Genomic DNA, 18281 nt, shown 5'->3' on the forward strand with positions numbered 1-18281 from the left:
TGTCTGTAGGAACAGTTGCGGGAAATGGACTTCACAAATCTAAAGTGCAAAGTTGTTAATTAGTGGCATTGATGTTAGTCTTTTACTCCCAGAATTTCTGAGCATTACTGATTCCAAGTACATGGGCTTCAATTAAGAAGTCATCAAAAGTTAAACAGTATCCAAGTCTTGTCCTGAAAGATGTATTCTATAAAGTTGATACGTATCATATAAGGTCAAATCCAAATTATTGACAGACAATAACATTTTTCTTTCTTCTTCTTTTCTTATTTCAGTTATTTATTGAGAAAGCTGATGCTGAGGAAAAGTGGTTCAAGAGATTAATTGCTCTCCGACAAGAAAGGCTAATGGGTAGTCCTGTGGCCTAAGCAATATGCATATGGTTGCATTGACAGTAGCATTAGAAATTTAGGTTTTTAAAGCCCAATTTTAACTTTTTACTCTTAAAAAGAATTTAGCTGATTATATAAAGTGATAATCTCATTCATTCTTTTCTCATTTAAGTAGCTTTGAATATTTTATTAGAACTTAATTGAACATTGTGAATATTAAAACTAGTGTAAAATTTTTAAATGCATGAAAATGTCATACTGTTAACAAAGCTAATCATAAAAATATCCATGTTAATATAAAAGGTACCCAGATAATAAAAAATTTCCATAACAAGTACACAGTAGTGTTTCTGATTACAATTCAAAAAAGTCAAGTTGTCATTTAAAGACATAATTTTGATTAATCATGCAAAAATAAGAATCAGATTATACTATAAATATTAGGTTTCGTTCATTTTATATTATGAAACCATTTTTGAATCTTGTTTCACCTTATTACAAGTTTTTAGGTACAATAAAAAGTACTCTAAATAATCTAAGCAGAATGAGCACTTCTTGAAAATTAAATAAATTGAATGCTTTTTGCTTAGAGATCAGCTTCTACTAGCCTGCTTTTTAAAACATGTTAGAAGATCCCAGCTCATTCATTCTTTTAGCAATCACATATTCATTCTACACTTAACCATTTGGCCAAATACCCAAAATGATGAAATCATTTCTGAGAAAACTGGTGAGAGCTGTCACTTCAGTCTTAACCAACTGCTATTCCCTGCAGAGCAGCCAGTTCACTGTAGTTTTGATAAAGCTTTATCTGTCTTTATGAATACCTTTATCTAGCAGCTGAATGGAAAGTAACCACACATTCCATACTGAACATGCCAGAGATAAGGACTTTTAGGCCTTGCTTTCCAAAACTAGTTTTCAACAGTTGACATGAATATTTCCCTTTTCTATTTTGTACTGTTGTCTGGTCTCACTATGAACACTATAATTCAGAATACAAAATATGCAAGAAAAGCATCCTGGCAAAGGATTACCAATGTGTAAGACATTTTAATGCCATCTTTTTATATTTCTGGGACTCTTAAAATTCTAATCCCTTTTGAAAATGAAAAATATGAAGAACTTACGTTCATTTGCAAAAGATATGAAAAATTAACTGACATACTCTTTTCACAGAAATATGTTTTCCTATTCTAAATAGATATGAGTGTTCTTTTTTCCTTAGCTCAAATTAAAGTGCCCAATATGAACTCAAATGTGTGTGGGTTTTTAAGATGGAGATACGATTTTAGTGACTTAACAAAAGGATGAAAATACCTGAACTATTTTATATTCCATTCTTTAAATATCTTATAAATTGTAAAAGAACTATCACTCTTCTGAAAAAATCAATTTAATGGTCTAGGCAAGACTATGAGATTTCATTTAGACCGCTAGTGATTCCCCAGAGAACCTGTATTAGGAAGTTTCTCTCAGTGTGCAGTGTTCCTCATCTGTAAAATAGTGAAAATATTATGATCTACTTTAATTATGCTTATCACCAGTGTTTCTCTGTGGCAAGGTCCCCAAATATGGATGCTTAAACTGCCTTTTAGATTTGTATTTTAAAGATAAATTTTTCATGGAGAATAGAGAACCAAGTTGTTTTTTAATGAACTAAACTTTGTTTAGTTCCCCACAGGAACTCCATGACTGCTTCCTTCCTTCCTGATTTCTAACATGATTCATTTTGATGTATTATTAACTTCGTTTGCCTTCATTCCTATGGAAGACCACAATGTTGTTGCACAAGCCAAATCAAATTTAATGAGAAAAATTTCCTAGAACACTTATCAAACATACCACCAAACTCAAGCGAGGTGGCACATCCTGGCCTTTAATATTCAAATATAATGAGTCTATAAAAATAGAACAATCCCTTTTTCATGTCACTTGATTAATGATAACAATTTGAACTTACAGGAGACCTCAAAGTGTTTTGAAATTTTGATTTCTTACAGAATGATGGCTACTAATAATATAAGTTGGGTTTTCATTTCTGATCACTGAGTACATTCTCAGGGAAAATGAAAGAGGGACATTGTTTCTGGCATTCCCTTAATATGAGGAGGCAGTTACCTAGGGATTTCAGCACAGAACTCTTTTTTTGAATCATCTGCCTACTTTACTTCAATATCGTAGCATGTAAAATGAGAATGCTAATAGTGGACCTGCCTGTTCTGGTTTTTCAGTAGAATGACATAAAAGACAGACCCTCCATAGAAAAGTTACGTTATTTATGCCAAATAACATTTTGAAATAGTCATTCTTTTGATTAAATATGGAACAAATAGTTGCAACACAGTTCACTTTTCTGTGGTTAGGTGCCTCCCCAAATGTTCCTTTAGCTTTGACATGAAGCGAAAATCTATAAGAGAGCAAATACAATAGTAACAAAGCTATAAATAAAATGGGGCACTAGATATTTTTGCTCACTCAACTAGTAATGAATTAACCTGGGATACTTGCACAAATGCTACTCTTCCCTTCCCACCCCTCCACCCCCTTACTCCCCAAATCCCTTGTGAGTGTTATTAAAGAGGTTTTAAACCATCTCTTGGACATTATTCAGTTGATACAGTGCTTGAATTGTGTCAACAATTTTTAAATGCCATCTTTTAAGCCTTATTCTTTGGAAGTCCTTTATGAAATAACAGAAAAGCAAATCTTCTTGATAAGAAAGCATCTGACTCTTTGCAGCAGAGCAGGAATAAAAATAGAAATAAGGAAGGACTCTGAATTCTCTGATCATCTACACCTTTTATCACTGCGCTTCAAGAATGAGGATGGACCTTGACAAATATATATTTGCTATATGTGTTGTTTTTCTGTTAAACAAAAGAAAATGCCCTGCCATAATATATTTTCAAGTTATTTTTTTGCTATCATTATATCCCTAGAATCTAGTCCGATGCCTTACACAAGGCTTTCATTGAATATTTTTTAATAAAGAAAAGAGTGAATTTGCCCATGACAAATGGTTGTATATTAAAGATTGAAGCCTATTTAGTAGGCTAATTATTTAAATCCATTTGGAGCCTATGCAAAAATAAATTAATTTTATAACCAAATTAGTTTGGTTTCTTTGATATATATATATATATATCCAGATATCCCTGAGTTGACAGAGCCTCTGGACGTTATGGGGAAGCACAGTTTGGTGCCTTCTCTGTTACATCAGGGGCTAACCACAGTGGGACTCATAGTTTGAGCAAGGATCTTACTAGTCCCGTGGAGACTTTCTTTTTTGATCTAATTTTTTTATTGAATAAATAATATATGAAATGATATGGCTGCTGATTCCTGTGATTACTCTCCTTCCAAAGTTATAGGTCAATTTTCAAAAAATAAAGCCTACCAATATGGTAAGACAACACTTTAATGTGCCATTTTATTTTTAGGTCTCAAGAAGGAATGGCAAAATGATCCCACTGCACTTCTCTAAGAGAGTGATGAACTGAACTGACCCTCTCTTCTTAGTGTCTTGCAACATGGTACCAGGCTACAATTCCAAAGTGTAAAAAAACTTAGTATAGTATAGGCTCCCTTCATAATCTTCTATTAACGTCCTGTGTCTTGAAGAAAAATCCATAGCTACATCTATCTACCTGTTTCCACAAAAATGTCATAAACTTGAAATGGAATTGAAAGCACAAATAACTGAGAAAAAATAAATTTTTTCATATACCAGCACAATAGATTAAAAAACTATATTAGAGATTGAGTATATATATATATTTTTTTTTTTTCACATGGGCAAGCACTAGGAACTGAACCCAGGTCTCCAGCATGGCAGTGAATATATTTTTAAAAACAAATTTTGAATCTAGATTATGTATTAATTTATTAGTCTAACTGAGCTGGCAAAGATTACTCCTATGATACACATGTATTTTAATCAAGTACAATCTAATTACATGAGTTGAAAATGGAAGGTCATCCAGAATTACAATTTCTGATAGATATACTTTTCTCCATGCTTGAAATATTTCATAATAAAAATATTTTGTGTACTTACCATAGACCATAAGTAGTATCCCAAGTCCAGTGCTACTAAATAGCTGTTTCATGAAAAGCACTTGAACCTTCAAGGAGAAAACCATTTTCACATTAACACTTGTTCTCCTACTGCCATGCTTGTGTTTCAAAAGGATATGTGAGCCATTTTATGTAAAGATGCTCAGAGACTTTGACTCACCTCCTTTATAATTAACTTAGTAAGAGAAGCAGACAAGTGACTGGTCAATAAGTTACCATTCACTACAGCCTGTAAAATTCCAGAGACTAAGTTTCTACCTGGGTTCCTTAACCTGATGTCATTATTACCATACCATTAAAAATAGAAGCTTGAAAGGACTGTACAGCAGAAGTTCCCATTTCTAAGTATTTTTTCTTGCTATAATAACTATACAATACAGTTTCCAAAAACATTATTACAGATTAATGTCTCAATCTCTTTGAAAGGTATTTACACAGATCTTGGATATCTTTGAAAGAATTATAAAAATATTACACTTTTTCTCTTTTTGAAAACCTATTTTGAATTCCCACAATCAAAATCAATATTTTGAATTCCCAGAATCTCTGATACTTTACTAACAAAGGCAGCAGAGATGTGAAATATATTTTTACTTTGGAAAATAAAAGAAAATCTAATGTTTAAATGTTAATGGGGATTTGAATATTGGATTCTAGTTCAAGTAAGAAATTTATAAATTAAATATGAATGGCCACCATTTTAGTAAACTAATATCTTTTTGCTAAGTACTTCAAAATTTTCTCAGTATTTATTTATAAATATGTATTTTTTATAAATTATATATCAGCTGGAAAATGGCCACTTATACTTTATTAAATGTGCCCATATGCTAGCCTTCTATAGATAGAGGCAACAGCCTGATAACAGGGTACACAAAAAAAATTTTATCCCCAAGCCTTTTAATGATCCCAACCCAATTTTTGTCAGTTGGTTTTCTCCCCATTGGAAAATACTAAAAAAAGCGCAAAAGGAAAGTGAAAGTCATCCATATGCAACCACTTTTGAACATAAAGGCTTTCTCTCGTATTCTCCTGCTGCTTCATCTGTCCTTACCAGGAGACCATTATTAACAATCCTTCCCAACCTTCCCCAATCGTTCTATATAGATAGATGTATACATGGGCTCTCTTTCCAGACATAATAAGAACCAAGATATGGCATATTGGTTTGCAGTTAACTTTTCTCTCCAAATTATGTATCTTGAATAACTTTCTAAAGCAGTACATTAATTTTGCCTCGTTTTTTTACATAGCTGCAAGTTCCTAAAAATGGAATTGTTGGGCCATAGGTATGCACTGTTCACATTTAAACTAGTGAATAATAGCAACAGCAAATAAACTTCCAAATTAGATGATTTCATGCAAACTGGATTGTTTTGGTTTCTTTGGGCTGCCAGAAATGCAATATACCAGAAATGGAATGGTTTTTTAAAAAGGGAATTGATTAAGTTACAAGTTTACAGTTCTAAGGCCATAAAAATGTCCAAACTAAGGCATCCAGGAAAAGATACCTCGACTCAAGAAAGGTCAGTGTCAGTCACATGGGAAGGCAAATGGCTGGCATCTGTTGGTCCTTGTTCCAGTTCTGTTGTTTCCAGCTTCTGATGCCTGTGGTTTCCTCTCTAAGCATCTGTGGGCCTTCACTTAGCTGTTCTGGGACACAACTCTGGGTTATGGCCTACTTATCATCTCATGGGAAAGCACATGGTGATGTCTGCTGGGCTCTGGTTCCTGTTTAGTTTCTGTTGGCTCTTGCAGCTCCTGCCATCTCCTGGGGTTTCTGCATTTCCAAACATCTGTGTTTCTCTTGGCTCTGAAGCAACTGTTCTCTAAGTATCTCCCCTTTTAAAGGACTCCAGTAAACTAATCAAGACCCACCTTGAATGGGCAGTCACATCTCCATCGAATCAAAAAGCCACACCCACAACTGGACGTGTCACATCTCCATTGAAACAATTCAATCAAAGTTTCTACTGCATGATATTGAATCAGGATTTTAAAAAACATGGCTACTCCCACAAAATTGTATCAGAAAAAAAGACATGGCTTTTCTGGGATATGTAATAGCTTCAAACCAGCATATAGATTGTATCAGTCTCTTCGTTCAAATCACTAAAAAATTAGAAAGTCATTTTCTAATTTGAATAAATCATATTGTGCTTCTACTCTCCATTCATCCCTTCAAAATCGTTCTCCACATTTCTTTTCCCTGCACAGTGTTCCAGGAGGCTGACCTTTCACACGCTGCATTACCTAGGCTCCTTGTCTCTGACTTCTGATTGGGGTCAGCCAATAGCAGGCACCAACAGGATATCATAGGTCAGGAGGAAAGAGAGAATTGTTTTGTGTCCCCTTGCTTTCTGGGCCACATTCCTGCTGCGACTGTTTTCCCCCCTCTCCCCAGGAATAAGCTCTTACTGTGTATTAACAGCTCCCCCTCTCACCCCTTCAATCTTAGGATATGAAACTTCTGCCTGTAGTTAATAGGCCCTGATTTGCTCCCTTAACCAGCCCGCATGTATATAATTCCCTCATTAAACTCTCTATGTGTGTATCATCTGCTTCCTGCTGGGACCAAAGCTATTAAATTATCTTCAAGGACAGTGTAGCAATTAGGATTAAGTATATCAATTAGTTTTTACTTCATATAACAAAAACAACTATGGCAACAGCAAACAGGTAAAATTTCGTTTGTCTCTCAAGTGAAAGACATGTAAAGGCAGGTAGTCCAGGGCTGGGATAGTGGCTCCATGTGGCAGGGACCTAAGATCTTGGCCTACCATCCTCAGTAAGTAGCTTCCACCATGTGCTTCAGAATGGCTGCCCAAACTCTAGCCATCAGGCTCACATTTCAAGCAGAAGGAAAGATGCCCTCCCTCCCTTTTAAGGCAACTAGAAGTTCCATGCAATACTTCTATTCATTCCTCCTCCACTAGGACAAAGTCAACTGACTAGCTGCAAGAAAGGTTGGGAAATGTAGTGTTCTAGTTTGCTAGCTGCCGGAATGCAATATACCAGAAACGGAATGACCTTTAAAAGGGGGAATTTAATGAGTTACTAGTTTACAGTTCTAAGGCCGAGAAAATGTCCCAATTAAAACAAGTCTATAGAAATGTCCAATCCAAGTCATCCATCCAGGGAAAGATACCTTGGTTCAAGAAGGCCGATGAAGTTCAGGGCTTCTCTCTTGGCTGGAAGGGCACATGGCGAACACGGTGTCATCTGCTAGCTTTGTCTCCTAGCTTCCTGTTTCATGAAGCTCCCCAGGAGATGTTTTCCTTCTTCATCTCCAAAGGTCACTGGCTCATGGACTCCCTGCTTCGTGGTGCTGCAGCATTCTCTGCTCTCTCTGACTCTCTTATTCCCCTTTTATAGGACTCCAATAAACCAATCAAGACCCACCCAAATGGGTGGAGACATGTCATCACCTAATCCCATTTAACAACCACTCTCGACTATATCACATCATCCAGGGAGATGATCTGATTACAGTTTCAAACATACAGTGTTGAATAGATATTATTCTACCTTTATGAAATGATATTTTGATTAAAACATGGCTTTTCTAGGGGGCATACTTCCTTTCAAACCAACACATGTAGTATTTTAGCTCCTCCATAGCAGAAAATTTCCTGATGATTATGAATCATCAGAAGATAGTTCTAAAAAATTTTTATTTTATTTTTAAATAAACTTTCATTCATCTTATATCCGAAGCACATTGAAGATGCTCGATCAAATTCTAATTCTACATTTACCAACCAATCTTTGATGTATGATTTTTGCCTCCACTAGTGGGGTCTGCCTGTCAACAAATAATATAATTCACTAAAGATTGAATAAACAAGGAGAATGCTCTCATCTAAATGAAACAATAAATGTGAGTAGTTTCAGCCTGAGCTTGCTCCTGAAAAGCCAAGCAAAACCATGAAAGGAAAACGAGAGACATAGTGTAGCTCTCTCCTCTCTGTCCTTAGGAGAAAAGGTTGAAAAGGGTCCGTCCATGCTTCTACTCTTCCCTGGCTAATTTATCAAGGTTGTAGACCAGGTAGAAATTAGAGGCAGAAGCCCCAGCTGGTAATAGAGGTACATGTGCCTGGAGAGCCCTCTTGCTTACACTTCTGGGAATCAAGTGAGTCAGCAGGAAGGGGCTGGACAGACAGTGGGTCCAACAAGGGCAAGAGACAAGAACCCCCAACTCCAACATATAAACCACAACTAAACAATATGTTACCAATTGTGGTGGTTTAAAATATGCCTGCAAATTCTTTAGCATGCCTAAGATAGAAAGGGGGATTTATATATTCCCTTTCTTGAATCTGGGCCAATCCTAATGACTTACATGTAACCAATAAAACATAGTAGAAGTGGCAGAGAATAACTTCCAAGGTTAATTAAAGGCTTATTCCTAATTCTCTTGGGATACTCACTCTTGGGCTGCAATATTGTGAGAAAACCCGAGCTATATGTAGAGTCTTCTGGCTGACACACCAAACTGAGGTTTCAGCCGATTTAACCAGCATCAACCATGAGAAGTGAGTGAAGACTTCCTCAGATGATTCTAGCCTCCAGCTGTCAACTTACCCCAGGTTTTCTCAACTGAGTCCTTAGAGATAGATCATCTTCATTGCCATGTCCAAATTTCACACCCATGGAATCTGTGAGCATAATAAAGTGGCTTTTTTATGCCACAACATTTTAGAGTGGTTTGCCATACAATGGATCACCAACCAGATCACCAGCCATATGGAGTCACTGAAAATCTGGTTGAACCACTTACTGATAAATGCCAATGATTATTTGGAGGTCTGTTTAAAGCTGGGTGACCATCACCATTTGCAAGCTGGCTGCCTGACGTGGTACTGTGAACATGGCTTACAGAGTTAAATCTCAATTGTGCTAAGTTACTCTACCTTCTGAGGCTCCGTTTCATGAACTGTTCAATGGAAATAGTAATTCCCATCTTTCAGAGTTCTGTGTGGAGTAGAACTGATGTATGTAAAACAGCACAACGTGTAGCACAGGATCTGAACCAATAAAAAAAATAGTTAAAAATAGTAATACTATAATTTTCTGATTTTATGTACCCTGTTGTTTCTCCTACCAGAATGAAGCTTTAGTCTTTTGTGAGTGGTTTCTTTATTTTACGAAGCAGACACACACACACACACACACACACACACACACAAACCTCTACAGCTAAATAGGGCAGACACACCTACAAGAAGGTTTGGGTTAAATGATAAATATAATTAGAAAAGTGCCATGTGAAAACAAATACAGGGTCATTTTGCACCTTTAGATGGAATTCAGTATGTCTTACAATGTTGACTGTCACGAATAAGATGGAATGAGCCATAAACATCAAAATGACTGAGAATTAAGAAATCAAATTAGTTCCCAAAGGAAATCACTGTAGATCTCATTATTTCAGGAATACCCACCTTAAGACTTTAATTAAAAATAATATTTATTCCAAATAAATGAGTGCTGGCAAGTTTCTGCAGAATCCATAATCTCGGTTATGCTAACTTTCCCTGCATTAAGGCAGACCATCATTAATCTCATTTGAGATGCGCCCAGTCTGACAGCCCTTATAGCACTGGGGCGATGTCTTGCAGAAGCCTTTTTATCTTCGCAAAACAGTTATAACTCATGCAGTAAAAAAGTCTGCGCAATTAGAGCCATCACTCTGCGATCTACACTAGCATTTTATCATGTTCGAAAGCATCTCATAATAAATTTGTTCTCAAACAGAACCCGATATCTCAACACTACCATCAAATTAGCAATGGTTATTTTATTTTTTTATTCCTACCAATCTTTGTTCCAGAAAAGCATCAGGTATTTTATAAAAAGCCATACAATACATTACCACAATAAGCCTTTTTTAAAAAGAATTAAATGGGAAAAAAATAATACGGTACAACCAGATAAAACAAACAAGTCAGTGAGGAAAATGGGACAAAAGAGAACCTGAGAGTAGAAAAGGTAAGATGGAGTCAGGTCAATATCTAAAATGCATACTGTAGAGTTCTGGAAAGTCACATATTTTGAGGTTTGCCGTATGAATGAGGACTTATATTTCAAGTCTTGTGGAACAGGAGGCTCTGAGAATTTTGTTCTGTGTCCATTCTGATTTTGAACAAGTTAATAATAAATGCATAAGCTTTTTTCCTAAAAATCCTAGAGTACATGCTTGGTATAAATATAAACCAAAATGTTCCTCCTGGTATGAAGGGGGGGAAATAAGATAAAGGAAATAATCTTGCCTGTTAAGTTTTTTGTGGCTCTTCTACTTTTGCTGACAGGTGACAAAACAAGTAGTTAAGTAAACGAGTGGCAAATATTACGAGAAAAGAATCTTGGAAGCAGCATTTGGTTTAACAGATTTTCTTCAAATATATATGTGGTCTTTGATATTTTATTGCATAAATTATTAGAGTCTAATTTTGGCAAAGCTATGCAGAGAGGACAGTCTTCAAGGAATAAAAATACTGGAATCTTTGACCAGAAGGCAAGATGATTTCAGATAGACTAAGATTGAACAGACAGAAATAAAACCCAGAACCTGATAAACTTGTACTATACTTTTACAGAGCAGAGGAAAACACTAGCGTGTAACCTAACAGTCCTGCAGTTGTGCAGGTACTGCTCCATAGATCTGCAATTCTAAAAGGGATGTGGGTAGCGGCCGATTTCTGCTCAAAAAAGCCTGGCTGTGGGCATCAAGCTGCTTTTCAGCTCCCCAGCACTGCGCACTCCATCCACTCAACGTTTCCAGTGACATTCCAAAGCCAGTATGTGGATGTTACAGGGCTCATACATCCCTTTCACGCCAGGAAAACACACCTAGTTGCTAGGATCACAGGCTAGCAGCCTGCAGGCCAGATTCAGCCCACAGGCTTGTTTTGTTTGGCCTCCTCAAGTATTTCATTTTTAACGAATTGATCATGTTTTTTTAAATGAGATTTAAGGTAAATTCCGTTTTACCATTGGGCATGAATTTCTTCAGGGCAATCATTCAGAGCTGAGGAGCAGCCCCTCCCGTGTCCCACTGAGCCCACCCCAGGTTCCCGTGGCTGGAGAGGCGAGTGATAAGAGTACAGGGTCTCAGGTCTGACTCGGGCAGGGTCCTGGCTGCTGACCTTCAGCCAAGTGGTTTCTCTTTTCTGACCGTTAGCTTCTTCCAGGGTAAAATGGGCATAATAATAGTGCATATCTTATTAGATTGTTCCGAGGGTGAAAGGAGTTACAGGGAAAATATTTGGAGCACTGCCTTTTTGTTGTTTGTTTGTTTTGGATTATTATTCATTCTTATCCTCATTATCATCTTACCTAGCCCACTTCCCTCACTTTTATTACTTGCCTATCTGTATGTTCTTTAATCCGCATTAAGTATTGCTGGGTGGGATCTATTTTATTGTTTCCATGGAGATGTGACCCACCCAATTGTGGGTGATAACTTTTGATGAGATGGTTTACAAAAACAGTTGTCTCCACCCATTTAAGGTAGGGTTGCATCCTGGAGCCCTTTAAGAGGAAATCATTTTGGAAAAAGCTACAGAGCCACCAGAACCAACAGAGCCCACACAGCCAGAAACCCTTGGAGATGAAGAAAGAAAACGCCCCAGGGGGGCTTCATGAAACAAGAAGCCAGGAGAGAAAGCTAGCAGACTCACCACGTGCCTTTCCAGCTGGCAAATGTATACTGGATACACTGGCCTTCTTGAGTCAAGGTATCTTTCCCTGCATGCCTTAAATTGGACACTTTTATAGCCTTGTCTTAATTTGGACATTTTCAGGGCCTTAGAACTGTAAACTTGCAACTTCATAAATTCCTCTTTTTAAAAGATTTCCAATTCCGGTATCTTGCAATCCGGCAGCTTACAAACTCGAAAACCTGTCCCTGAATGGTGATTGCTTTTTTTTTAACCCTGACTTTAGGTAAAGCCCTGCCCTCATCTGGAGTTTAAGGACACAGCTGGTCTCTGCGGGCCAGTGGAAGCAGCAGGGTTGATACCCAGTATATAAGTTAAGAGCACAGGTTCTGTCCTGATCTTTGGGTGCTTGGGCACCTAAAGTTCCCCAGGCAATCAGGCAGGTGGAGGTGAAGGTGGGGAGAGAAGATGGAGAGGAGGTTCTATTCTCTCAGGAACAGTATCCCTAATCTTTTTTTTTTTAATTGTGGTAAAATATACATAATATAAAAATAATTTTAACTGAAATAAGTAGACAATTTTTTGACATTAAGTATTTTGACAATACTGTGTAACTTCTACCTCTACTTCCAGGCTATTTGCATCATCCTAAACTAAGGTCATATTCATTTAGCAATAATTCCCCTTTCCCCACCCCCTACCCCTGGTAACCGCTGTTCTGCTTTCTGTCTCTCTGAGTTTGCTTATTCTGAGTATTTCATATAATAGAAATCATACAGTATTTGTCCTTCTGTGTCTGGCTTGTTTCGCTTAGCATGATGTCTTCGGGGTTCGTCCGTGGTGTAGCATGAACCAGCGCTTCAGTTTTTTTTATGGTTGAATAATATTACATTATGTGAATATAATTCCATTGTATGACTATATCACATTTTGTTTCTCCATGCATCTGTTGATGGATACTTGGGTTGCTTCCACCTCTTGGCTATTGTGAATAAAACTGTGATAAGCTGACCACAAATATCTGTCTGAGTCTCTGCTTTAAATTATTTGGGGTACTTAGGAGTGGACCTGATCTTTTTAAAATAACAACTTTATTGAGGCATACTTGATATACAACAAACTGCAAAAAAAAAAAAAAAAGAGCACAGGTTCTACAGCCAGACTGTCTGGGTTCCAGTCCAGTTCTCACTTCCTGGAAATATGTCCTGAGTCAAATGACTTAATATCTCTACTGTGTTTGCTTCTGTAAAATTGTAATGGAAGGCCTTTGAATTAACGTGCCTAGCACCTAGTAGGTTTTAACTTTTATCATTATAGGAACATGCAGCAGACCACAGCATTCTCCTGCCCACCAGCCACCCTAGGCTGAGGCCACCTCCATTTCTCCCACCAGCCTGCCAGGGCCTCCAGTAGTTGTGAGCCCTGCTGCAGGCTGTGTCCCAAGGGGGTCTCTAGACCTGAGGGAGATAAGTTTTAGAAAAAAGCAGACGTAAGTTAGCGCTAATCAGCCTCAACTCCCTGTCTCCCCTTTATCTTGTTTGTCCCAAAATGTATGCCAAGAATAGCATTAATTCTTGAAATGACCCACTGTGTTCTTTCCAGCTTTTTACAATAAAAAACAATTCTTCTAAGATGGAAGCAAATTGTTACTATCATTTCAAATTGTAAAAGCATCTGAGCAGATGACAAAGGGATGTAGGCATTCCAATTTCTTAACGTTTTCCAAAATAATTCCCTCATCCCCTGGACAGACTTCTCAATTGATCGCCTTTGGGTGGGGCATTCACCCCCAGCTTGAACTCTTTCCTAATCTTATCAAGAGTTTTAAAATAACTTTTAAAATAACACTTTATACAGCTACATAAAACGAGTGCCAAGAACAGATGACCTCAACAGTATATCCTGAAGAACACTTTGCACTATTCAACTCGTTTTAGGCTCTGTAATTCTAAAAAAAAATTCATTTTTTTAAAGCAACAAAGTGTTTCTTCTATGTGCAAAAGAAACAGTAGCAAGCATCAAAGGATTGACTCAATAGAAAAATCTTCTTTATGGAACTATTGTCTGTAGAAAAATGTTTCCTGAAACTCAATGACAATATTCAATAATAGCTAAAAATTAGATTGATTTTAAAAACGAATCAAGACATGCACAAGAATGGTCACAGCAGCTTTACTCATAAAAGCCAAAGGGCAGGGGGAAGGGGCAATCTAAAAATCTATCAACAGTAGATGGTCAGATTACAGATTCATACAATAGGATACTATACAGCAATGAAAAAGAATAAACTGCTACATGCAACAACCTGAATGATTTTTCAGGCACAATGTGAAGCGAAAGAAGCAAATCTCAGGAAAGTGGTAACTTTTGGACTCTCACCTGAAATTCTCAAATGAAAGCCTAAGGGAAATTTCTGGATATTGGAAATGCTTTATACCTTCATTTGGCCTGTACATTTAATAGGTCTATACAAATATAAAAATTCATTGACTTGTACACCTAAGATTTGTGGACGTGAGTAAGTTATATGTCAATGAAAAAATACATTTTTAAAAGTATAAGTGATAGGATGTGAGTTCCCCCTGCTCCATGTAACAATTAGAGAAGTCACAGAAAAATGACCAAGACAGCTGTTCCAGGGTGTGAGTCACCTGAGAGGGTCTCCTACACTCTATAAGGAGGTCCTGGATGAAAAAGTTGAGGAACTGGGGTGCAGAGAACTGGGTGAGTGGGCTCGGTGGTAATTCCTCTGGGGAGAAGAGGCTGCACCCAGGAAATGACGTGCCACAGCAGTGAGCTTAGGAGATCAGGCCCCTCAGCTCCTCCGCCTGAAGCGTCTTTGGGGAATCCAGAAGCCAGCAAACTTACTTTCCCCCCTGCTCAGAGACCATTCAGCTAGCGCACCGAGCCTACTGCTCCCCTTTCCATAGGGAGGCTCGGAGCCGGCAGGAGTTGGGGCAGAGATGAAGAGCAAGCCATGCCCCAACACGCCCCGCGGCCCACAGCCCACGTCCACCGCCCCCACTGCGTCCCCAGGGAAATTCTGTTGGCTGAAAAAAAAAGAAGACAGGAGAGGTAGGTCTGGAGGAGGACAAAGTAAGGATAACTTAAAGGATAAAAAGGGAAAACAATATATAGATCTGACAAATAAAAACCAAAGGATAAGATAGTAGATTGAGGAAATGCCTTTACAGTAAAAACTTTGAATGTTAACAGACTAAACTCACCAATTATAAGATAGAGATTGGTAGTGTGGATTAAGAAGGATGATCCATCTATATGCTGCCTGCAAGAGAGTCAAGGATAAAATAAACTGAATGTGAGAGAATAGAGCAAATTGTTCTATGCCAGCTATAACCCAAAGAAAGCAGGAGTAGCTATACTTCTATATAGATCCTATATATAGATGGACAAATTCCTAGAAACACACGAACAACCTTCACTAACACGAGAAGAAATAGAAAATCTCAACAAACCAATAATAAGTAAAGAGATTCGATCAATCATCAAAAATCTTCCTACAAGCCCAGGGCCAGATGGCGTCACAGGGGAATTTTAGCAAACATTCCAAAAAGAACTAACACCAATCCTGCTCCAACTCTTCCAAAAATTTGACAAAAAAGGAACTCTACCTAACTCATCTTATAAAGCTAGTGTCACTGTAATACCAAAAGCATATAAAGATGCTACAAGAAAGGGAGAGTCCAGGGCAATCTCCCTCATGAATATAGATACAGAAATTCTCAACGAAATACAAAATAACAAATCAAATCCAAGTACATATTAAAACAATGATGACCAGGTGGGGTTTATACCAGGCATGAAAGGGTAGTTCAACACTAGAAAATCAATTAGTGTAATACAGCACATTAACAAATCAAAAGGGAAAAAAAATTCACATGATCATCTCAGTTGATGCTGAAAAAACATTTGAAAATATTAAACATCCTTTTCTGATTAAAACACTTCGAAAGGTAGGAATCAAAGGAAACTTCCTCAATATGATAAAGGGCACATATGAAGAAACTCACAGCTAACCTTCTACTCAATGGTGAGAGACTGAAAACCTTCACCCTAAGATTTGGAATAAGACCAGGATGCCCTCTGTCACCACCATTATTCAACACTGTACTAGAAGTTCTAGCTAAAAATCAGGCAGGAAAAGAAAAAAAAGGTATCCAAATTGAACAGAAGAAGGAAAACTTTCATTATTTGCAGTTGACATGATACTATACTTGGAATATCCTGAGAAATCTACAATAAAGCTTCTTTAGCTAATAAACAATATTGTTTCCTGCCACTTTGCTGAATTTGTTTATTAGCTTAAGAAGCTTTGTTGTAGATTTTTGGAATCTAGTTCTTTTTGGAATGTTTGTTCTTTTTGGAATGTTTGCTAAATTGATGTGCCAAATCAGGAATGTTTCTATACACAGCAATGACCTAACCAAGGAGACAATTAAGGTATTCAAGTATCTCGGAATAAACCTAACCAGGGATGTAAAGGAATTGTACATAGAAAGCTATAAAGCATTGCTAAAAGAAATGAAAGAAGATCTAAATAGGTGGAAAGATATTCCTTGCTCATGGATAGGAAGGTTAAATGTACTTAAGATATCAATTCTACTTAGATTGATTTACAGATTTAATGCAATACCAATCAAAATTCCAACAACCTAACTTGGAAAAGCTAGTTATCAAATTCATTTGGAAGGGAAAGAGACTTCGAATAGCTAAAGATATCCTTTAAAAAGAAGAACGAAGTAGAAGGACTAACACGTCCTGATTTTAAACCTTATTATAAAGCCACAGTGACCATAAGAGCAAGGTACTGGCACAGGATAGATGTATCAACCAATGGAATAAAATTGAGTGTGCAGAGATAGATCACCAAATCTATGGTCAATTGATGTTCAACAAGGCTCCCAAATCCACTGAACTGGGACAGAATAGTCTTTTCAACAAATGGTTATGGGAGAATTGGTATCAATAGCCATAATAATGAAAGAGGACCCTTACTTTACACCCTATACAAAAATTAGCTCAAAGTGGATCAAAGACCTAAATACAAGAGCCAGTACCATAAAACTCCTAAAAGAAAATGTAGGGAAACATCTTCAAGACCTAGTAATATGAGATAGCTTCTTAAACTTTATACCCGAAGCACAAGCAATGAAAGAAAAAAATGGATAAATGGGAACACCTCAAAATAAAATGCATCTGCACCTCAAAGGACTTTGCAAAAAAGATGAAGAGGCAGCCAACTCAATGGGAGAAAATGTTTGGAAATCACATATTGGATAAAGGTTTGATATCCTGTGTACATAAAGAAATTATACAACTCAACAATAAAAGTACAAACAACCCAATTATAAAATGGGCTCAAGACATGAATAGACATTTTTCTGAAGAGTAAATACAGATGGCTGAAAAGCACAGGAAGAGATGCTCATTTCATTAGTTGTAAGGAAAATGCAATCAAAATAATGAGATATCACCCACACCTATAAGAATGGCTGTATTAAACAAACAGGAAAATACAAATGTTGGAAAGGATGTGGAGAAATTGGCATACTTATTCACTGCTGGTAGGAATCTATAATAGTGCAGCTGCTATAGGAGACAATTTGGCAGTTCCTTAGAAAACTAAATATTGAGTTGCTCTATGACTCGGCAAGACCACTACTCAGTATATACGCAGAAGAGCTGAAGGCAGTGATGCAAACAGACATTTGCACACCAATGTTCATAGCAGCATTATTCACAATTGCCAAAAGATGGAAACAATCCAAGTGCTCATCAACAGACAAGTGGATTAACAAAATGTGGTATATACATTCGATGGAATGTTTATTATGCAGCAGTAAGACAAAATGACATCCTAAAGCACATGACAAGATGGATCAACCTTGAGGCCATAATGCTGAATGAAATAAGCCAGACACAAAAGGATAGATACTGTATGATTTTGCCATTATTACGTTAGTAAAGGTAAACCCAGAGGCTTTTAATATAGAATATAAGGGATCTAAAGATACACAGAAGCTAGAGATGGGTGAATGGTTAGCTAATGAAGTTGAACTTAAATGAAGGGGCACGGAGGGAAGTGAAGGCACTTCATTAGTGGGTTTATAAGTAATATTACCATAATGAAGGTGAACATGATTGAAAGGGGTTGTATAGAACCATGTATCCCACTGATTAACACTAT

General features: G+C 37.1%; 1 protein-coding gene across 1 annotated transcript in view; it reads left to right on the top strand.

Annotated features, from left to right (window-relative positions):
* Positions 1-13164, top strand: part of RSRC1 (arginine and serine rich coiled-coil 1) — a 570594-nt gene extending 557430 nt beyond the window's left edge. The window contains exon 11 of the mRNA XM_077160882.1: positions 276-13164. Coding sequence (XP_077016997.1) covers positions 276-368 — 93 coding nt within the window. The 3' untranslated portion in view covers positions 369-13164. The remainder of the gene's footprint in view (positions 1-275) is intronic.
* Positions 13165-18281: the final 5117 nt, after the last annotated feature.

This window comes from Tamandua tetradactyla, chromosome 5, assembly GCF_023851605.1.
Source record: "Tamandua tetradactyla isolate mTamTet1 chromosome 5, mTamTet1.pri, whole genome shotgun sequence".
Classification (NCBI taxonomy): Eukaryota; Metazoa; Chordata; class Mammalia; order Pilosa; family Myrmecophagidae; genus Tamandua; species Tamandua tetradactyla.